Source organism: Lampris incognitus, chromosome 5, assembly GCF_029633865.1.
Source record: "Lampris incognitus isolate fLamInc1 chromosome 5, fLamInc1.hap2, whole genome shotgun sequence".
Classification (NCBI taxonomy): domain Eukaryota; kingdom Metazoa; phylum Chordata; class Actinopteri; order Lampriformes; family Lampridae; genus Lampris; species Lampris incognitus.
This window is the reverse complement of record NC_079215.1, coordinates 62496736-62519332: the sequence shown is the minus strand read 5'-3', so window position 1 is coordinate 62519332 and position 22597 is coordinate 62496736. Positions and strand designations below refer to the sequence as shown.

The following is a 22597-nucleotide window of genomic DNA, read 5'->3' as shown; positions in this document are numbered from 1 at the left end:
TAATCTAGATCCAAAGTCATACCCCACTGCATACAGTATGGCTGATATCCAGAGTCAGCTGGCACTTGTTCCTGAGAGCCTCCAGATGTTCTTGAGACCAATAGTGAAGACCGATGAAAGAGTAGCTGTTTGGGGGCAGAACTTTATCAAGGCTCATCGGCCTCGATCAGGAGTATTGCCATACGAAATGGGGCTTGCCATACAACTTGATCATAGATTTGGGTCAAAATGGATGATCGACAAGTTACACCGGCTAGGATACACTGAGTCTTACTCAGAGACACAAAACTACAAATACTGCTTCCTCAATGACAGGAATGGAGATGGCATCCCAGATACATCTGGCACACTTGATACCATTGTAGAAGAAACTGATGACCAGATCAATGATGAGGCTGCGATTGATGCCGCACTTGAGGATCCAACGGTTCCGACCGCCAGTGAAAGTGACAATCAGCTGGTCTCCATGGAGGTTGCGGAAGCAAACAATGCAGTCACTCAGTTCGTTGGGGACAATATAGATTTAAACATTGTCTCTGTCAGTGGAAACACCCCGTTTCATTCAATGGGTTGGATCAAAGTCACTTCTCCAGCACCACCTTTGCCAGATCCGCAAATTATAGCTGCTGTCCACAGGGTGAAATTAAAGTCACATGAGAAAGCTAAAATCCTGAAAGGAGCTCAAGTGAAGATACTCCCATTCACCAGCAGGAAACATAAAGGAATCAGCTCCATCACGCTTCTCTCCATTGCTGAGCTCTCCTCTTCTGTGATGCACAACCAGCCTCTCCTCACACCAGGTGATACACTCTGGGCAGCAGGGTGGGTGATTAAAGCTCAACATCCTGACTTCCCACACCCCAACTGGAATGGCTGGATGAAGAGTATCCATGCAGACAATGTTAAACAGAGCACACAGATTGATTACCTCCCAGTCATTAAAGGTGACCCTAATGACCACAACACCATCTTCACCACACTCAAAGAGTGCATGTGACTCTCTGCAGACTGGGTCACTATTGTGACGTTTGACCTTCCAATCTGGCTGAAGGCTGTGGACATCATAAAGCAGGCCAATCTACCTGTCATGCCGAGGCTGGGCGGATTTCACCTGCTGAAGTCCTATCTTGGATCCATAGGTAATATCATGGAAGATTCTGGATTACTAGAAGTGGTCCAGCTGATTTATCCAGGAAGCACGACAGCCAGCCACATCTTGGATGGAGGGTGTTTTGACAAGGCAATCCGTGCTCACCTCCTCATTGATGCAGCCATCTATCAACACACCATGAAACATATCTTCAACGAGGATGAGCTTGGTGAAATGAGGACCTTAATTAAGAAGGTTGCTGATGGGAAGATGGGAGCCAGACACACAGATTCACGAGCGGCACTGTTTGAGCAGAGGTTTGAAGAAAAGTTCAAAAGACTTGCTGAAGGAGGAAGAACCCCTACACTGTGGGTGCAGTACCACCACATGGTAGATGTGATCAAGATCTTCATCCGGACTGAGCGGCTTGCAGACTACAATGGACACCTGTCCTGCATTGCTACCAAGACGCTGGACATCTTTGCTGCTGCGGGCCATCATCAATATGCCAAAGGCGCACGGCTGTACTGTCAACTTATGAAGGAACTTGAAATTTTGCTTACAAAGAGACCTTTGAAAGTTTCACTGCCCATGGAAACCATGTTGTACGTTACTCAAGCCATGATTGGTCTGGCACCTGGTGTGACATCTGCATCGAGCAAACATTAATGAAGGCAGCCAAATCAGAAGGTGGACTGAGCAGAGGGAGGATGAGAAACAGTAATTCAAGCCACAAGTGCTGGGTGCTCACCCTAAGTCACTTCTCCAGTGTCAACCAGCTCATGGAAGAAAATGTAAAGAGACATGCACCACTCCACAGAGACCTTGGCAAAACACAGATGAAGCTGGATGCTGAAGCAATTGAACTTGCCCTTCAATGGTTTGAAGAGAACAACCCATTCGACCACGATCGAGACAAGAATATGCTTGTATCTTTCTTTACAGGATTCACAAGCACGGGGGATGACTCAGTCAATGCGGAGAGAGCAGCTGAAGAAGGTAGAGAGATGCAGATAAAGCTGGATGGACAGTCAGCAACATCAACCATGGAGGTGAAGTCAAATGTACAAGCCCTGTCATCACTCAGAAAGATTCCCAAGATCAACGAGAAGAAGATTCATCTTGACTCCATCAAGTTGTTCAACCAACTGATCATTTTTGCTCAACGGGATATGACAGTTGAGACAAGCTTGGCGTATGAGCTAACTCCCGTCCCATTGTTCCTTTTCAGCAACAAAGATCACAAAATGAACAAGGCAAACAAGGCAGGGTTTTCCAAAACTAGCCTGAAGGAGTTGACTGATCCACTTGAACTCACTAACCAACCCTGTTCCACTTTGGTGGTTGATGGAGGATGGCTTCTCTACATGGTGAAGTGGGAACAAGGCCAGACTTGGCAGGAGATTGCCAACAGTTACCTAAGGTACGTGCAGTGTCTTGGCTATAACTCTCAAAGGATCATTGTAGTCTTTGATGGCTATAACAGATCACCAAAAGATCATGACCACATCCGACGTAGCAAGAAATCATGCTGTGATCTCCAGATTCAACCAGATATGATGCACTGGACACCAAGAGCAAAGTTCTTGGACAACATCCATAACAAGAGTGAACTCATTCACCTCCTCTCCTCAACGTTCAGAAAACTTAACATCACTGTTGAGCAGACTGACAATGATGCTGACACTTCGATTGTGAGAGAGGCATTGGTTGCTGCTAAAGATGGCTCTGCTGAGGTCAGTAGTTTGTGTAGAAATTTAACTTTCATTTGCTTAACTACTTTAAAATAAGAGTTTTGATTTTTTTAAATATTTTCACATGCTCTCTTTACAGTTGCGAGCAGAAGACGCAGACGTGCTGGTAATGCTGGTGCACCATAGCTCAAGCACCAACCACCCACTCTTCTTAACCACATCCAAGGGCTCTTATGATGTCAGGAAGATCCGCGAAGCTCTCTCAGAAAGAAAGAGACGCTACCTGCTCTTTTGTCATGCATTCACTGGGTGTGATACAGTTTCTGCTATTTCTGGCCATGGGAAAACAACTCTGTTTGACAGGTAATAATAGTAGGCCTATAATAATAAAAGTAATCGTATTTTAGTGAAATATTTGTATATTGAAATATCTTTAGAAAACCTTGAAATGCACTTTTTCAGGTTTTGTGCAGGGGACATTGATAAACATATGGGCATTTTCACGGACATTCATGCTACCAAGGGTGCAGTGGTTCAGGCTGGAACTGCGATCTTCCAATATATTTACAATGGACCAGGTACTACTCTGGGTGACATTCGGTACACCATGTTCTCACGGAAGGCAGCGGCTGGGCTGATAAACCAGAGACTTGACCTCCAACAGAGGGTGCGGCTGCACAGCATTCTCTCCGTGCCTACCTACAGACCCGGGACTGGATTCTTCTACAGAGCATGTCTCTGGACCCCAGTGACTATGGATGGACATTCGGTGTTCATGGTTATGAGCCAGTTCCAACACTAGATCCGATGGCTCCTGAGGAGCTCCTCCAGTTCACAACCTGTAATTGTAATGGAGATTGCAGCAACAGGCAATGCAGCTGCAAGAAGAACGGTGTCAAGTGCATCTCAGCATGTGGAGTTCGTAAAGGCATTACATGCAAGAATGGTATTCATGATGGTCTTGAAGAAGACTCAGACATTGACTTGTGAAGCATTTGACATGGATTTTCTCTGACTATTGCAACTATTGTAATAAATGCAAAAAAAATATATGCAAAAGTTGGCATGGCAGTTATTCCACTAAGGAGTAAATCTAGAGAAAATTAAATGCCAGCAATCAACTCAGAATCATGAAAAAAAAGTAAGTTTCTACAGCATTGCTGTGATTTGTTATGATAAAAAATGATTTATCTAAATCTTTTTCAAAAAATCACCCTCCCCCGGACTCCCCCCTCCCCCACTTCCTCTCTATTTTACTGCAATATTTTCAAAACAAAAAATGAAAATAAAAGAATAGATGAATTAAAGAACAAGGGTCTCTCACTGGGAGGGGGTGGATGGAAAGGGCCTTAAGAACGGGATAAAAAAAATAAAAAGAATAAAAAATAAAAAATCTTTTAAAAATCCTAAAAAAATCACACGAGTGAGTTAGAGACTTACCCCAAGAGACTTTTTTGTTCAGAAGATTATGTACAAAAATTATTTTGGTAGCTTTTTACCTAACCCGGAAGTTTTTTTTTTTAATACTGGTGTCAATACCCCATCTTTGATCAGTTTTTTTCAGGGTTTCCCCATGGAGTTGAATTTCAGCAATTTAATGCATGTTATTACACACCTCTATGAACACGTTCATGAAGAAATTTCTTGGTAATGCTTTACCTCCCAGATTTTCCTAACTTTCCCTCACTATTACCAGATTCATTTTCACTATCAGCTGATTACACCGGCACATTGAGTTTAGGTGTTATTACACAGTTAGTCCTGTAGATGGGGGACTACGCCCACAAATGAAAGGTCTCTGGTCTCTGTGTAGCTGTAGTTTAAGTTGTGTTAACAGAATGTTGAGTGTTTTGGAGGCATTATTTTGATTGCTAGATTGCTGGTTGGCATACTGCTGTGCAGCTGGCTGGGCTCCGTTTTCTCAGTGGCCGGCGTGGGGTGGCATGTGGCCAGCGGAGGTGCAGCATGCATCACCTGAATTTTGGTGGCGTTTAGCCATTAGGAGACACATACTACTATGTTTATGTGTGTGATTAACTTCTAATGCGTTTGTGTGTTCAGTTAAGTAACTGTCATGATAAAGGAGAGACCAATGGCTACTAATGTTTTGCACGATGTGTTGGTTTATTTTCAATGTATTTGGGTTTGATGGTTTAGGATTGTGTTTGCTGATTGGTGGACCTTTCTCATGGATACTTGCCTGTAGTGTTTGACTTTACCTGTTTAACACTAGAACGACCGGGATTTCACTCCTACCTAAAACCACCATGGGCGGTCAAAATGACGGCCAGTTTTTAAACTCTATATTCTGTCAAGATAAATACCCAACTGAGATATTAATGCGTTAGATATGTTAGTATGTCTGTTAGGAATACTTACTGGATACCGATGATTTTTCTTAATGAAGAAAGGATCTCTCTCTCTCTCTGTATATATATATATATATATATATATATATATATATATATATATGTATATATGTAAATGCGTATACATATACATATACATATATATATATATATATATACACACACACACACACACACACATATATATATATATATATATATATATATATATATATATATATATATATATCTATCCGCTTACTGTCCACAATAGTGGAAGCATTATATCCACCAAACATGGAGCATAAACCCCTCTTAGAATACATACAAGCAGTGGACAGAAGCAGCCAAAGCAGAAACATGATACTGAGCATTAAAGATGGCTAATGTCTCAAGTTACTGTAAATAGCATGGGGTGTTGTGTCTTTTTGTTGCTGTACACTCAGACAGTAGTGGGGAGGAATATGTCCCACATGACACTAAGACAACTTTTTGAGGAAGTAAGATGTCAGTCAGTAATGTTAGCAAAGGGGACTTAACACATAGTATTTACTGTGAAGGAAACACCTGCTGTCAACATTACTTTGGCTGAATATTAATATTTGCTGGAGAAGAGAAGTACACTAGAAAAAAAACCTGATCTCATCATTTATGTAACAATACTAAGTACACATGAGTTATGTATTTGTGTGGAGCATTTTACTAGTTGGTATATACAGTACAAAACACCTTGTAGTTCCTCTGCTTTGCTGCTCAGGACATCCACCTGTCAGTTATTTGAGTTAAGCAGGTGTTTTATTGTGCAAGACGGACACATCAAAACAGCCCAAATGTACTCCACATACAAAGTAATCCTTCACATTCACTTTCTCAAGCTGGAATTAAAATGATCCAGCAATCCAGTCTTTCACTGAAATCTAAGACTGACACAAAGAACATGTCCACTTCTGTATTTGTGTCAGGTCACCAAGTTGTTATTCAAATCTCTCTTGAGAAAGAAATGTAAGGTTTTGCTGTGTGTGTTCAGGGAAGATTATTAGAAAACAAGCAATCAAGCTCTATTCATATTTACATAAGACTAGTGACTATTCCTGGAACACTTTAGTATGTAGGTGTCCTATTCTATGCAAAGTATACTTCCTTGTTAGTCCACTATAAGAAGTTCATACCAGGCTCTTAGTTGGACCAGAAGAAGAGCAGCTCCCAGCAGTTCAACTTCAACACAAACCATGTTGTCTGTAGCTCTGCTGCTGCTGCTGCTGGCAGCTGGATCCTGTGAGTCTCTTTGAGGGAGAAACATTCAGGACCACAAAGCTTCTTCTGTTTATCCTTTCTGCACTGAGGCACAAAGTTGAGTTTTCAACTTTTTTCTCTCTCTTCTACAGGTGTGAACAGTGAGCAGTTGAATCAACCAGCGTCTCTGACTGTCCAGCCAGGACAACCACTGACCATCACCTGTCAGGTCTCTTATTCTGTTAGTACCTACGCGACAGCCTGGGTCAGACAGCCTGCAGGAAAAGGACTGGAGTGGATTGGATGGATATATACTGGGGGCACATACTACAAAGAGTCACTAAAAAACAAGTTCAGTATCTCTTTAGCAGCTTCCAGTAAGACAGCGACTCTAACAGGACAGAATATGCAGCCTGAAGACTCAGCTGTGTATTATTGTGCCAGAGACACACAGTAACACAAACCACTGGTAGACCTGTACAAAAACCCTCTCTGTCCCTGAACAGTTAAGAGATGATCCACCAGATGACACAACCTCAACTCACTAAAAACTTCAACCACTGTTTCTTGATGAAACACAAAAACACCCTTTGAATAAATGTAAAAGGAAAACTGGAAGGAAAATAGCATTCTATTGAGAGTACCTAAATAAATCTATTTATGAAGAAACATCTATATATTTACTAATCTTATCCAGATTTACATCTCAATCTTGTGCAAATAAATGGATGCCACATTGGGAACATAAGAAACTTTATATTTTGCTCTACATTATGTATTTATGTTGTTTGGAAATCATAAAATAGACAACAAAGTAAAAGTAGGGATAGAAAATTTCCCACTTGAAAGAGTATATGAAAATAAATGTCTAGGTGTGATACTAGACCACAACATCTGCTGGAAGCCTCACATAACATATGTGTGAGCAAAGCTGGCAAGGAGCATTGCAGTCATGAGAATAGCAAGACACATTCTGGATCATAAGTCATTGTACACTCTGTATTGTTCATTTATTTTACCATACCTGATCTACTGTGTGGAGGTATGGGGTAACACCTACAACACCAACCTACAACCATTATGTACACTACAAAAAAGAGCCATAAGGATAGTTAATAAGGTAGGATATCGTGAACACACCAACAAGCTATTTTTAAAGTCAAGTGCCTTGAAGTTCAGGGATTTAGTAGAATTTAACACAACACAAATAATGTTCAAAGCAAGAAACAATCTACTACCGAGTAATATACAACAAATATTCTCAGATAGAGAAGGGGAATATAATTGAATCTCATCTCATCTTCACCCACTTCTCCGGGGTTGGGTTGCGGTCGCAGCAAGGTAAGTAGGGCACTCCATATGTCCCTCTCCCCAGCAACGCCCTCCAGGTCCTCCTGGGGGATACCAAGACTTTCCCAGGCCAAATTGGACATGTCGTCCCTCCAGCGAGTTCTGGGTCTACCCCTGGGTCTCCTCCCAGTTGGCGAGCCCGGAAAACCTCCAAAGGAAGGCGTCCAGGCGGCATCCTAATCAGATGCCCGAACCACTTCAGCTGGCTCCTTTCGACACGAAGGAGCAGCGGCTCTACTCCGAGCTCCTTCCGGATGTCTGAGCTCCTCACACAATCTATAAGGCTGTGCCCAGACACCATACGGAGCAAACTAATTTCAGCCACTTGTATCTACGATCTCACCCTTTCGGTCACTACATAAAGCTTTTGACAGTAGGTGAGGGTTGGAACAAAGTTTGACTGGTAAACTGAGAACTTTGCCTTCCAGCTCAGGTCCCTCTACAACACAACAGTCCAGTACAACGTCCGTATTACTACTGATGCTGCACCAAACCGCCTGTCAATCTCCCTCTCCATCCTACCCTCACTCGTGAACAAGACCCCGAGATACTTGAACTCCTTCACTTGAGGCAACAACTCATCCCCAACACAGAGGGAGCAACCCACCATTTTCTGGTTGAGAACCATGGCCTCAGACTTGGAGGTGCTGACTCTCATCCCGGCCATTTCACAATCAGCTACAAACCGCCCCAGTGCGTGCTGGAGGTCGCGTTCTAATAAAGCCAACAAAACCACATCATCTGCGAAGAGCAGAGATGCAATTCTAAGGCTCCAAAAACGGACACACTCCTCACCTTGGCTGTGCCTTGAGATCCTGTCCATCAATGTATCAAACAGAATTGGAGACAAGGGACAACCTTGGCGGAGTCCGACACCCACGAAAACATGTTTGACATGCTGAGAATACGGACACAGCTCTCACTTTGGTTATAAAAAGACCGGATGGCTTGTAGCAACTGCCCCAGTACCCCATTCTCCCACAGTACCCCTAACAGAGTGCCCCGGGGTACATGCTTGTAAGCCTTCTCCAAGGCCATAAAACACTTGTAGACTGGGTGGTCAACCTCCCATGCCTCCCTGAGCACTTCCGCAAGGGTAAAGAGTTGGCCCCTTGTTCCACGGCCAGGACGGGATCCGCATTTTTCCTCCTGGATCCAAGGTTCGACAATCGGTTCGAGCCTCCTTTCCAGCACCCTAGAGTAAACTTCCCAGGGAGGCTGAGCAATGTGATACCCCGATAATTGGAGCACACCCTCCGGAATATCATTTGGGAGTGAAATTAAACTTCAAGAAATTACGTGTTCGTACAACTTTGAAGGGCATGGGGATTTCAATCTGTGGGGTAAAATTGTGGAACAGTCTGACCATGGAGCTCAAACAAAGTACAAACATTACACAGTTCAAGAAGAAGTACTAAGGTCTGATTATCAAGAAATACAGGGATGACGAAAAGCTGTGTTATTGTAGAGGACTGGAAAATATTGGGTTGTAAAAACAGACACCCTTCTCCATCATTTTTTTTAAATTTTCCTAATTTATGTTTGTTTACTAACCAGATTCAGTTTCACTATCCACTGATTAGACCTGCACATTGAGTTTAGGCGCTATTACACAGTAAATGCTATAGATGGGGGACTACGCCCACAAATGAAAGGTCTCTGGTCTCTGTGTAGCTGTAGTTTAAGTTGTATTAACAGAATGTTGAGTGTTTTGGAGGCATTATTTTGATTGTTAGATTGCTGGTTGGCATACTGCTGTGCAGCTGGCTGGGCTCCTTTTTCTCAGTGGCCGGCGTGGGGTGGCATGTGGCCAGCGGAGGTGCAGCATGCATCACCTGAATTTTGGTGGCGTTTAGCTCAGTAGGAGACACGTACTAATATGTTTATGTGTGTGATTAACTTCTAATGTGTTTGTGTGTTCAGTTAAGTAACTGTCATGATAAAGGAGAGACCAATGGCTACTAATGTTTTGCACGATGTGTTGGTTTATTTTCAATGCATTTGGGTTTGATGGTTTAGGATTGTGTTTGCTGATTGGTGGACCTTTCTCATGGATACTTGCCTGTAGTGTTTGACTTTACCTGTTTAACACTAGAACGACCGGGATTTCACTCCTACCTAAAACCACCATGGGCGGTCAAAATGACGGCCAGTTTTTAAACTCTATATTCTGTCAAGATAAATACCCAACTGAGATATTAATGCGTTAGATATGTTAGTATGTCTGTTAGGAATATTTACTGGATACCAATGAAAATGTGTTTTGTTTTGTTTTGTTTTTCAAAGAAAGGATCTCTCTATATAGCCGCTTACTGTCCACAATAGTGGAAGCATTATATCCACCAAACATGGAGCATAAACCCCTCTTAGAATACATACAAGCAGTGGACAGAAGCAGCCAAAGCAGAAACATGATACTGAGCATTAAAGATGGCTAATGTCTCAAGTTACTGTAAATAGCATGGGGTGTTGTGTCTTTTTGTTGCTGTACACTCAGACAGTAGTGGGGAGGAATATGTCCCACATGACACTAAGACAACTTTTTGAGGAAGTAAGATGTCAGTCAGTAATGTTAGCAAAGGGGACTTAACACATAGTATTTACTGTGAAGGAAACACCTGCTGTCAACATTAATTTGGGTGAATATGAATATTTGCTGGAGAAGAGAAGTACACTGGAAAATAGCAGAAAATAACTGTCGATAACACCATGGGCTAAAAGGGACCAAAGTAAAATAAGTGCTGGTTCTATTGCATGAAGGCAAGAACAAAAAAGATGACTAAAAAGAGTCTCGTTGATCAGCAAAACCTGATCTTATCATTTATGTAACAATACTAAGTACACATGAGTTATGTATTTGTCTGGAGCATTTTACTAGTTGGTATATACAGTACAAAACACCTTGTAGTTCCTCTGCTTTGCTGCTCAGGACATCCACCTGTCAGTTATTTGAGTGAAGCAGGTGTTTTATTGTGCAAGATGGACACATCAAAACAGCCCAAATGTACTCCACATACAAAGTAATCCTTCGCATTCACTTTCTCAAGCTGGAATTAAAATGATCCAGCAATCCAGTCTTTCACTGAAATCTAAGACTGGCACAAAGAACATGTCCACTTCTGTATTTGTGTCAGGTCACCAAGTTGTTATTCAAATCTCTCTTGAGAAAGAAATGTAAGGTTTTGCTGTGTGTGTTCAGGGAAGATTATTAGAAAACAAGCAATCAAGCTCTATTCATATTTACATAAGACTAGTGACTATTCCTGGAACACTTTAGTATGTAGGTGTCCTATTCTATGCAAAGTATACTTCCTTGTTAGTCCACTATAAGAAGTTCATACCAGGCTCTTAGTTGGACCAGAAGAAGAGCAGCTCCCAGCAGTTCAACTTCAACACAAACCATGTTGTCTGTAGCTCTGCTGCTGCTGCTGCTGGCAGCTGGATCCTGTGAGTCTCTTTGAGGGAGAAACATTCAGGACCACAAAGCTTCTTCTGTTTATCCTTTCTGCACTGAGGCACAAAGTTGAGTTTTCAACTTTTTTCTCTCTCTTCTACAGGTGTGAACAGTGAGCAGTTGAATCAACCAGCATCTCTGACTGTCCAGCAGGGACAACCACTGACCATCACCTGTCAGGTCTCTTATTCTGTTAGTAGCTACTGGACAGCCTGGATCAGACAGCCTGCAGGAAAAGGACTGGAGTGGATTGGAATGATATATACCGGGGACACATCCTACAAAGATTCACTAAAAAACAAGTTCAGTATCTCTTTAGAAGCTTCCAGTAAGATAGTGACTCAAAAAGGACAGAATATGCAGCCTGAAGACTCAGCTGTGTATTATTGTGCCGGAGACACACAGTAACACAAACCACTGGTAGACCTGTACAAAAACCCTCTCTGTCCCTGAACAGTTAAGAGATGATCCACCAGATGACACAACCTCAACTCACTAAAAACTTCAACCACTGTTTCCTGATGAAACACAAAAACACCCTTTGAATAAATGTAAAAGTAAAAAAGTGGAGGGAAAATAGCATTCTATTGAGAGTATCTAGATAAACCTATTTATGAAGAAATATCTAAAAATATACTAATCTTATCCGTATTTACATCTTATTAATGTTCAACTAAATGGTTGCCATATTCGGACTATAAGAAACTTTATATTTTGTTCTAGATTATGTATTTATGTTGTTTGGAAATTATAAGATAAACACCACAGTAAAAGAAGTGATCGACAATCGCTAACTAGAAAGAGTATATGAAAATAAACTCCTAGGTGTGACACTAGACCACAACATCTGCTGGAAACCTCACATTTAACCTCAATTCACTGAGAAGCACAATATGTTGACCGGTAGACAGTACAGGTTTTGACCAAACAGATCGACATCTCTGGCATTCAATGAATTAATTGAAGGAATAACTAATTGCATAGACTAAACAAGTTTGCTGAGGGAATATTTATAGATCTAAAAAAAAAATTCTTTTTGACACGAATTATCATAATAGATTAATAGACAAATCGGAAAGGTAGGGTATCAGAGGGGTGGTACAGAATTGGCTAAGAAGATATTTAAGTAACAGGCAGCAGTTTGATAGGCAAACATGAATTGTCATGCATGGCTATTACATGTGGTGTACCCCAGGGGTTGGTTTTAGGCCGAAAACTGTTCATTCTCTACTTAAGTGATATATGCAACATACCAAAAATATTAATATTTGTTTTATTTGTGAATAACACGAATATATATTTGTTCTGGTGAGAATTTACAGCAGCTTTTGGAGGTGACCACAATAGAAATGGAAAAATTAAAACTGTGGTTTGACAAAAATAAATTATCGTTAAATCTGGACAAAACAAAGTTTATGTGTTTTGGAAAATTATAAAATAAAAACACCAAAGTAAAGGTAGTGATAGACAATGTCCAACTAGAAAGAGTATATGAAAATAAATGTCTAGGTGTGATACTAGACCAAAAAAAAAAAGTGGAGGGAAAATAGCATTCTATTGAGAGTTCCTATATAACCCTATTCATGAAGAAATATCTAAATATCTAAAAAATTACTAATCTTAACTAGATTTGCATCTTATTGTTGTCCAAATAAAAGGTTTCCATATTGGGACTATAAGAAACTTTATATTTTGCTCTACATTATGTATTTATGTTGTTTGGAAATTATAAAATAAAAAATACCAAAGTAAAATTAATGATAGACAATGTCCTGCTAGAAAGAGTATATGAAAATAAATGTCTAGGTGTGATACTAGACCACAACATCTGCTGGAAACCTCACATAACATATGTGTGAGCAAAGCTGGCAAGGAGCATTGCAGTCATGAGAAAAGCAAGACACATTCTGGATCATAAGTCATTGTACACTCTGTATTGTTCATTTATTTTACCATACCTGATCTACTGTGTGGAGGTATGGGGTAACACCTACAACACCAACCTACAACCATTATGTACACAACAAAAAAGAGCAATAAGGACAGTTAATAATGTAGGATATCATGAACACACCAACAAGCTATTTTTAAAGTCAAGTGCCTTGAAGTTCAGGGATTTAGTAGAATTTAACACAACACAAATAATGTTCAAAGCAAGAAACAATCTACTACCGAGCAATATACAACAAATATTCTCAGATAGAGAAGGGGAATATAATTTGAGAGGGAAATTAAACTTCAAGACATTATTGTTTGTACAGCTTTGAAGAGCATGGGCATTTCTATCTGTGGGGTAAAACTGTGGAGCAGTGTGAGCATGGAACTCAAACAACGTACAAACACTACACAGTTCAAGAAGAAGCACCAAGGTGTGATTATCAAGAGATATAGGCATGATGAAGAGATGTGTTACCTGTCTAAGTTTTACTGATCTCCAAACAGCAAACACTCCTAATAAAATGTTTATATTAGTGTATATCTGGGTTGTTTTATATCTTCCATCCATCCATCCATTATCCAAACCGTTTATCCTGCTCTCAGGGTCACGGGGATGCTGGAGTCTATCCCAGCAGTCATTGGGCGGCAGACGGGGAGACACCCTGGACAGGCCGCCAGGCCATCACACAGGGCCGACTGTTACGGCCACGGGTGTGTCCGTGTCCGTATAGTTGTGTGTTGTGTTGCCTCCTGTATCTAACCCTCCCTCTGACTCTACATCCAGGTATCCTCCAGGTGCTCCTCCTCACCTCACCAACCGGGCAACAAATCGTCCAGTTCCATCAGCTGTCCAGTGTCCCATGTAAACCCCCCCCCCACGTGTCTTCAGGTCCCCGGCCAGCTGGTTTAGTTTGTGTGATTTTCTTTTGTGTGTTGTAGCTACTTTGTGTTTATGTCTTTGTCTCTGTAGCTACTTTGTGTTTGTAATGTCTGGCCCGTTTTCATTTAAGTTTTGCATTGTTTAAATCTTGAGTATTTTGAGTTGTGTTTAGCCTTTAATTTGTTTAGTTCTTTTGGGCAAGGGGGTCAAGGTAAGATGCCCATGAGCAAACCCCCCATCACGTAGCTTACCTCTGTTAGACACACTAGGTTAGCAGTGGCTGCCACTTTTTGTCTTTAGGCTTGGTGCTTTTCAGCACTGTCGGGGGGGGTTACTTTTGTTAGTAGTGTATTGTTTTGGCAACCGTTCGGTTCCCTTGTCCTGTCATGGTGCTAATAAATATTTATATTTTATTATATATAAACGTTTATGTCTCATGTGTTGCACCTTCACCTCAATGTTACCCAGTACACTAATTGTTGCACCCTCATCGGACCGAGGGACGTGACACACACACACACACACACACACACACACACACACACACACACACACACACACACACACACACATTCATTTCATACCTAGGGACAATTTGGATTCACCTGGCCTACATGTCTTTGGACTCTGGGAGGAAACCCACACAGACACGGGGAGAACATGCAAACTCCACACAGAGGACGACCCCCCAGGGTTGGACTATGCCGGGGCTCCAACCCAGGACCTTATTGCTGTGAGGCGACCACGCTACCCACCGTGACACACACACACACACACAATGAGGAGCGGAATATCAACACAAATACAGGAGAAAAGGTTTTAATACATTGCAGTACAGCCCTGTTTCGTGCGTCGCGCACTCATCAACAGCTGGCGAGTGCGCGACGAACGAAACAGGGCTGTACTGAAATGTATTAAAACCTTTTTTTTCCTGTATCTGTGTTGATATATACAGTGCTGCTTGAAAGTATGTGAAGCCCTTGAGCAGTTTAGATGTTTCTGTTGTTTTACCATGATTTTCTTATTCTATCATCACCAGTTTTTATGTATGAAATGTCAGATATATGCTTATCAGTTGCATGTACTTGTTTAGTAGGACTTGTTTAAGTAGCCCAAAAACTACATGAAACATGGAATTAGTGTATGTGTAAAAGTAAGTGAACCCCCAGCTGCACTGGTTAAGTCAAGCAGGTAACAGACTGAGGTGAAACACATTTGGGTGCTTAATTAATCATTTAAGCAGACCAATGAAATGAGACATCCTTGGGAAAGGGTTTGGCCTGCACTAATTAAAAGACAGAGGAAACCAACCGAACCACTGTGGTCCCATACAAATCAACAATGCCGAGAGCAAAGGAGATATCCGAGGACATGAAGAAGAAGGTAGTGACAGCCCATCAGTCTGGGGAGGGATATAAGACCATCTCCAAAAGATTCCAGCTCCATCCATCTACTGTAAGACAAATAATTTACAAATGTAGGGCCTTCAACATGACAGCAACTCTGCCTAGAAGTGGACGCCCATCAAAACTATCACCCAGAAGCACCAGAAAAATAATACATCAGGTAAAGGCCAACCCACACATCACCTCTAGAGAGTTGCAGAGCTCTCTGGTAGCATCTGGGACAAATGTGCATGCGTCTACAATCAGACGGAAATTGAATAGCCATGACATTCATGGGAGGGTTGCTAGAAGGAAGCCTCTGCTCTCAAAAAAGAACAAAGCTGCCCATTTCAACTTTGCCAGAGAGCACTTGGACAAACCAGAGACCTTCTGGAAGTCCATTCTCTGAACAGATGAGTCCAAAATAGAATTATTTGGTCACAATCAAAACCAACATGTTTGGAGAAAAGCCAACACTGCATATGAAGAAAAGAACCTCCTCCCAACAGTGAAGCATGGTGGTGGAAATGTGAAGGTCTGGGGCTGCTTTTCTGCTTCTGGACCTGGACGACTCCATATTATCCAAGGAACCATGAATTCTCTGGCATATCAACAAATTCTTGACCAGAATTTCCTGCCATCAGTCAGGGAGTTGAAGCTGGGACGAAAATGGGTTATGCAACAAGACAATGACCCAAAGCATTCCAGCAAAACTACAAAGGAATGGCTTCAGAGAAAGAGGATTTGTACTATGGATAGGCCCAGTCAAAGTCCGTGAGACCTGAAGAAGTTGGTACATACCAGATGTCCCTCCAACCTCTCTCAACTGGCTGAGTTCTGCAAGGAGGAATGGGCAAAAAGCCCCATAAGCAGATGCAAGAGACTGGTTAGTGGTTACAGAAGACGTTTGGTTGAAGTAATGGCTGCAAAAGGAGGAACCACAAGCTACTAATACAAGGGTTCACATACTTTTGCACATGTTAACTTTTCAGTTTTTGTGAAATAAACTACCTTTGTTGAATTAAATAATGAAAATATATCTCTTTGTGTGTGTGTGTCCATTATTTGGAAGGTGTGCTTTACAAATTGGGATTTGGATGTATGTGTAATAAGCTTATTTTAATGTTTTTTACAAAAACAGTGACCATGTCTGGAGGGTTCACAAACTTTCAAGCAGCACTGTATATATGGCAGTGACTTCGGTGGACAGCTTGTGGATGTGGAGTGGGAGATACAGGCTTTGCCTCCCGGCTGCGACAGTTCCCTCCATCGGAAGCGCTCCCCAGTCGGAAAACTAGAGTGGGGTGTAACTGCAGTGAGACTGCCAGCCAGCCAACCGACCATATCCCCCATTGAGAACTCTTCCCAGATCGGCAGAGTGGGCCACGCACACGGTCTCTATCTTTGCTGCTCCATTGATGGACACCACTACTGGGCCATTGTGGACAAAGGGTCCACCATCTCCATTGTGCATCCAGGGGTGCTGCCAGAGACAGAGTGGAGGCCCACCACCTGTAAAATCAGAACTGGGACTGGGGAACTAACCAGCATGCTGGGGAAGAGAGCACTGCAGGTGCAGGCAGGGAAAGCCGCAGCCAACCACAAGTTTTGGTTGGCTGAAATACAAGACCCTGCATCATCGGGCTGGACTTGCTGACTCGCTGGGGGGCTCTGGTCAATGTGTCGAGTAATGCCATTCACCTCGGCACAGAGACCTCTCTGGACGGCGCCGGAGGGCCAGGGAAGGTGGGATGTATCCACATCCAGCCATCTCCACCTGTCACCACGCCGCCGCCGCCCCCACCCCACCCCCACTGTCACCACCACTGCCACCCAAGGTGATGACGACACTGCCCGGCCCACCAGCAATGACGACAACCCCTATTGAGGCTACCATTCCTCAGACACCCTCATCGGACACTGTTGCCGCCATCCAGGATCTGTATCAGCGGAGCAGTGAAGGGCTGGACCCTCAGCAGAGCCAACAGCTGAGAGACCTGTTCCAACAGTTCACTGAGATTTTCGCTGCACGCGAGGAGGAGTGCATCCAGACCAACCTGGTGCAGCAAACAATTGACACTGGCACAACTCTGCCCATTAGACAGCGACCCTACTGGTTAGCGCTTGCCAAGCGTGAAGCTGCAGAGAGGATGAGTCTAGAGATGGCTGCGGCCGGGATGATAGAGCCATCCAACCGCCCTTGGGCCGCCCTGCCATCCTGGCCAAAAAGAAGGATGACACCTGGAGGTTCTGTCTGGACTTTCGTCAACTGAATAATGCAACTTGTAAGGACTCCTACCCCTTGCACTGCATTGACGACGCTCTGGACCACATCACAGGGTCACAGTGGTTCAGCTCACTTGACCTACGGAGCGGTTACTGGCAGGTGGAGCTGGCACCAGAAGCCAGACCCAAGACAGCCTTCACTATCAGCCAGGGACTCTGGCAGTTTCGCGTGATGCCCTTTGGTCTCTGCAATACCCCCGCCACGTTCGAGAGACTAATGGAGAGGGTGCTGGCTAACATCCCCCAAAACCGGTGCGTGGTTTACCTTGATGACCTTCTGGTTCATGCCGCTGACTTCGAGCTGGCCCTAGAGAACATCCGTCAGGTCTTCCAAGCCATTCGGGGGGCGGGTCCGCGCCTGCACCCCAAGAAATGCAACCTCCTTTGACATGAGACCAAGTTTTTGGGGCATGTGGTGGGGACAGAGGGCGTGGCCCCTGATACTACTAAGGTGGAGGAGAAATAGCCAGTTCCGCGAAATGTCAGCGAGGTGCGCAGCTTCACGGGGCTCGTCTCCTACTTCCGACATTTTGTCCGCAACTTTGCCTCCATTGTCAGTCCCCTACAACGTCTCACCGAGAAGGGACGGGAGTTCAACTGGATCGACAACTGTGCAGCCGCCTTTGCGCGGCTCCGCACCGCCTTGATCACTGCACCCATCCTGTCCCTTCCTGATTCTAAGTGCCGCTTCATTGTGGACACAGACGCCAGAGATGTGGGGCTGGGGGCCGTCTTGTCTAAGGAGGTTTGCTGGGAGAGAGAGAGTGGTGGTCTACTACAGTTGTGCCTTGAGCTGCCCCGAACGCAATTACTGCGTTACACGATGCGAGCTCCTGGCGGTAGTCGCGGTGTTCGATCATTTTCGCCCCTATCTCTGTGGCCAGGCCTTTCTCCTGCAGACGGATCATGCGGCCCTGATCTGGCTGCTCAGCTTTAAGGAGCCCGAAGGTCAGGTGGCTAGGTGGATTGAGGAGCTGCAGAGCTACGTTTTCGAGACCCAGCACCGAGCCGGGCACCTGCACAGCAATGCAGTTGCCCTCTCCCGTCATCCCTGCAAGGACTGCAGACACTGTGAGTGCCAAGAGGAGCAAGACAGAGCAATCCTTCAAGTCTCCACCATGTGGCAGGTTGAGCCAGAGGAGATGTGGCTGATGGCAATTGACAACCAGGAGTGGCAAGCACCGCAGGATAGTGGGTCGACACCAAGGCACGCCCCCACTGGCAAGCTGTCTCTGCCATGTCAGTGGAGACCAAGGCCTACTTTTCCCAGTGGGCCACCTTGGACTGTTGTACCGGGTCTGGCAAGCGCCGGGCCGGGGAAGAAGTGTGTGGCAGTTACTGGTGCCCAAGGACTGGCGCCAACGAGTGCTACGGGTGGCCCACGGCTCGGTGGGGGCGGGTCACTATGGGGTGGCCAAGACGCTGAACAAACTGCGCTAACGGTTCTACTGGGCCGGATGCAGGTATGACACTGAACTTTTTGTGCACTGTTGTGATGCCTGCACCACCAAGAAAGGACCAACCAGACGCTCTCATGCCCCTCTACAATAATACCAGGTGGGGGGCCCCATGGAGCGGGTCGGTGTTGACCTTCTTGGCCCATTTCCCACCATACACAACAGAAACCGCTACGTCCTTATCGCCATGGACTACTTTACCAAATGGCCTGAGGCGTATGTGGTCCCAGACCAGAGCGCTGCCACTACAGCAGAGTGGCTGGTGTGTGATATGTTCTGTCGGTCAGGGGTGGAACTTCAAGGCACAGGTGTTCGCTGAGGTGTGTCAACGCATGGGGGTGAAGAAGACCAGGACAACGCCCCTCCACCTCCAGAGCAACAGACTGGTGCAGAGGTTCAATCGTATGCTCACAACACAACTTGCTATTGTCACCTCACGGCACCAGCGAGACTGGGACTGTCATCTACCCCTGGTCCTGTGGGCGTACCGGTCGGTAATACAAGAAAGTACTGGGTTTTCACCGGCCGCGATCATGTTCGGGAGAGAACTGCAGACCCCTGTGGACTTAGCCTTTGGCACGCCCCCTGGCACTGACCTTCCCAAGATATCCGGCTTCGAGTACCTGCGGGACCTCCAACAACGTCTGGCCAAGGCACACGAGTTTGCTCGGCAAACAAAAGCGGGCGTATGACGCTCGTTGACAGGGCCGCTCCTTTACCCCAGGAGCGAAGGTGTGGGTCTTCAACCCAACTCGGAAGAGGGGAGTCTCCCCCAAGCTCGCCAGCCAGTGGGTGGGGCCCTGTGAGGTGTTGGAGCAGCTTTCGGGTGTTGTGTACCGGGTGAAAATGTGTGTCCGGGGGCGGGTGGTAGTTCTGCACCGGGACCGTTTGGCACCTTACCGCCCCTTGGCTGAAGAACCTGCAGATCAGCTTAGCCAACCCGGGACGGTCCCTCCTACACCCACAGGCCCTACCAACCGGACGGACAGTGGGGAACAGGGACCCGTGCCTTCCCCTTCGCTATAGGGACTTTGTTGTCGGCTGAGGACAGGCGACACGCTGGAGGGGGTAATGTAGCGAAGAGGCTACCCCGTTAGAATTGTGCCCTCCTGTTTTACCCATCAGGCACTGCGTTCAGAAGGTCAGTTATGTTATTAAATGTTTTGCAAGTGTTTTATGTGGTTTTATGTGTTTATGTGATTCCTATTTAGTGTGGTATAATTGTAGTTATCGTTCTGTTATGTTGTGTAACGTTGGTACTGAAACCATGATCAACATTGTTGTTCAGGTAGATGACCCCCATGTATTGTTTCGTGTTTCTGTCAAGTTCCCGTCTGCGTGAGTTCAATATAGGAGACTGAAAGGTTACCTTTGTCACTATTTTCACATTCGCCATAAAATAAATACAACTGTTGAAACAAACACTCAACGGCCGGGAAAGTGCTCAACAAATAAAGAGGAAAAATAACTCAGTGGGTCAAGCAAATTCTTTATGAGACAGTACAAGCCTGTATCATGCCATAAGCAGCCAGCTGTCAATAAAGCTCCTCGGGAAAGGACCTTTCCAGCTTTGACAGCTGTTTGTTGCATAAGCGGCCTCAATTCCTCTACATAGCATTTATAAAAGAAGAAGAAGAAGGAGCAGAAGAAGACGAAGAAGAGAAGCGGGGAGACGAGAGATTCAAGGCCGGTGAAGAGGAGATAGTTGGAAAACGTAGCAAACGTCAGTTTTATAATTTACAAGTTTAATCGCACAATATTCGAAGGCGTAAACTGTAAGTGTGATACCGGTGGATGTGAAGTGGACGTCGGTTAGATGTTGCTGCGTCCTTCTCCAGTTCGCCGTGACTCGTTAGCCAGCTAGGTAGCTAAGCTAGCAGCTGCTATAGTAGCCTTGTTTGCTAGTTCCGTGAACATACGCAGCTGCTAAAAGAAGACTCGTACGGGATCAGACACACCAGAGAGCGGGTGGAGCCGCCGCCAGGGTTTGCTCCCCCTTCCTCCGGCTACGTGGGGTTCTCACGCTGGAACAAGTCACCAGCAGCAGGCCTTTGTCTCGTCCCCACCGCGCCTGCTGGGCCATTCGTGCGCAGCGCCACGTCCTGACCATTGCGGAACTGCCCTTCTCCTGACCTGAGTGAGTACGTTTGTCCGTTTAGCTCGCAAGAGGGACGGTAACATCGGTGGGACACGTGAAACCAGACCTGCAGCGAGGGTGGGTTGTTGAGGACCTCTTCATTAGTTTGATAGATGCCGGCTTTAGTTTAGTTCATGTTTAATGTGCTTGGTTTGGAATACTGAAAAGGTCCCTACTTTAATGTTGTATTTGAACCGTATTGAGCTTGATATAGTGAAAGTGCACTATTTATTTTGTTTTGTTTTTTTGGGTTGGTTTTTGTTGTTGCAATAACTAAATATTTCGAGTTGCAACTTTGTCTTGTTTGATTATTCATCTAAAGGTTATTAATTTCATGGGAATTTGTATATTTACGGAACCCAAACTAAGATTAATGTAAATTGGATTACAGTGAGAGAACCCCCTCCTCCTCCTCCTCCTCCTCCTCCTCCTCCTTCTTCTTCTTGTATTTAATGGCGGGTGGCAACTAGCGTTTAAGGTGCATTACTGCCACCTACTGTGCTGGAGTGTGGGCCAGAATATTAAAGGATGAAAGGCAAGAGAGAGAAAAAAAACCCTAATAACAATAAATAATTATAGCGCTAGATCCTCTTCATTATGCCAATTTCTTTTAAGAACACAAACTGGCTTATATTTCTCCCCCTCAATGCTGAATACATTTTAAAGATTAAATACTCCCACCCAAATGTCTTGAGTTCCTTCTTCAGCTTTTTTCTGTGTGTTGAGTATTTCTGGCAGTGAGTGAGAGAACCTAGGGGGGAATTATCAGTCTACGTCACTCTAACGTCACGCAGCTTCTACTGCGCATGTCGGCTGCAGCAAGGAAGCGGCCGGCATCATCATGTTGTGTTGTGCAGTCGGTTGCCAGAATCATTTTGACAAACAAAACGCTCAAGTTTTACCGAATTCCATCAACTCACACCCCTTTTAAGACTAACCGGAGACGTCTTTGGTTGCAAGCAACCAGAAGAGGCGATTGGAGCGAGGAACTAATTAAAAATGCCTACATTTACAGTGATCACGTCATAACAGGTAAGTTAACGTTAGGCCTCAGCTAACAGGCTAATCAGACATAACGTTACATCGCTCGTTTTAACTTAGAACAACAAACGTTAAATAATGTAATTATTGAGTCATGTGCATATATAACTAACAATGTTTGCAAGCAATAGAGTAATTAAGTTCAAGTTTGAGTTGAACTAGCTTAGAAGCTAGTGTACCTTGGTTCAATTTTGCTAAAGTTGTGTTGTTAGTAACTGTTAACGTAGTAATGGTAGGCCAATGACCTGTTTTGGTGTGTTAACGTTACTGTAAGTTACTGTTAGTCACACTTTATTTGTACAGA

The 22597-nt window shown here is 44.3% G+C and overlaps 1 protein-coding gene across 1 annotated transcript in view; it reads left to right on the top strand.

Annotated features, from left to right (window-relative positions):
* The window catches only part of LOC130113067 (uncharacterized), a 1140561-nt gene that overhangs the window by 6709 nt on the left and 1111255 nt on the right, over positions 1-22597 (top strand). The window contains exon 2 of the mRNA XM_056280578.1: positions 6518-6818. Within this exon, the coding sequence (XP_056136553.1) occupies positions 6518-6818 (301 nt within the window). The remainder of the gene's footprint in view (positions 1-6517; positions 6819-22597) is intronic.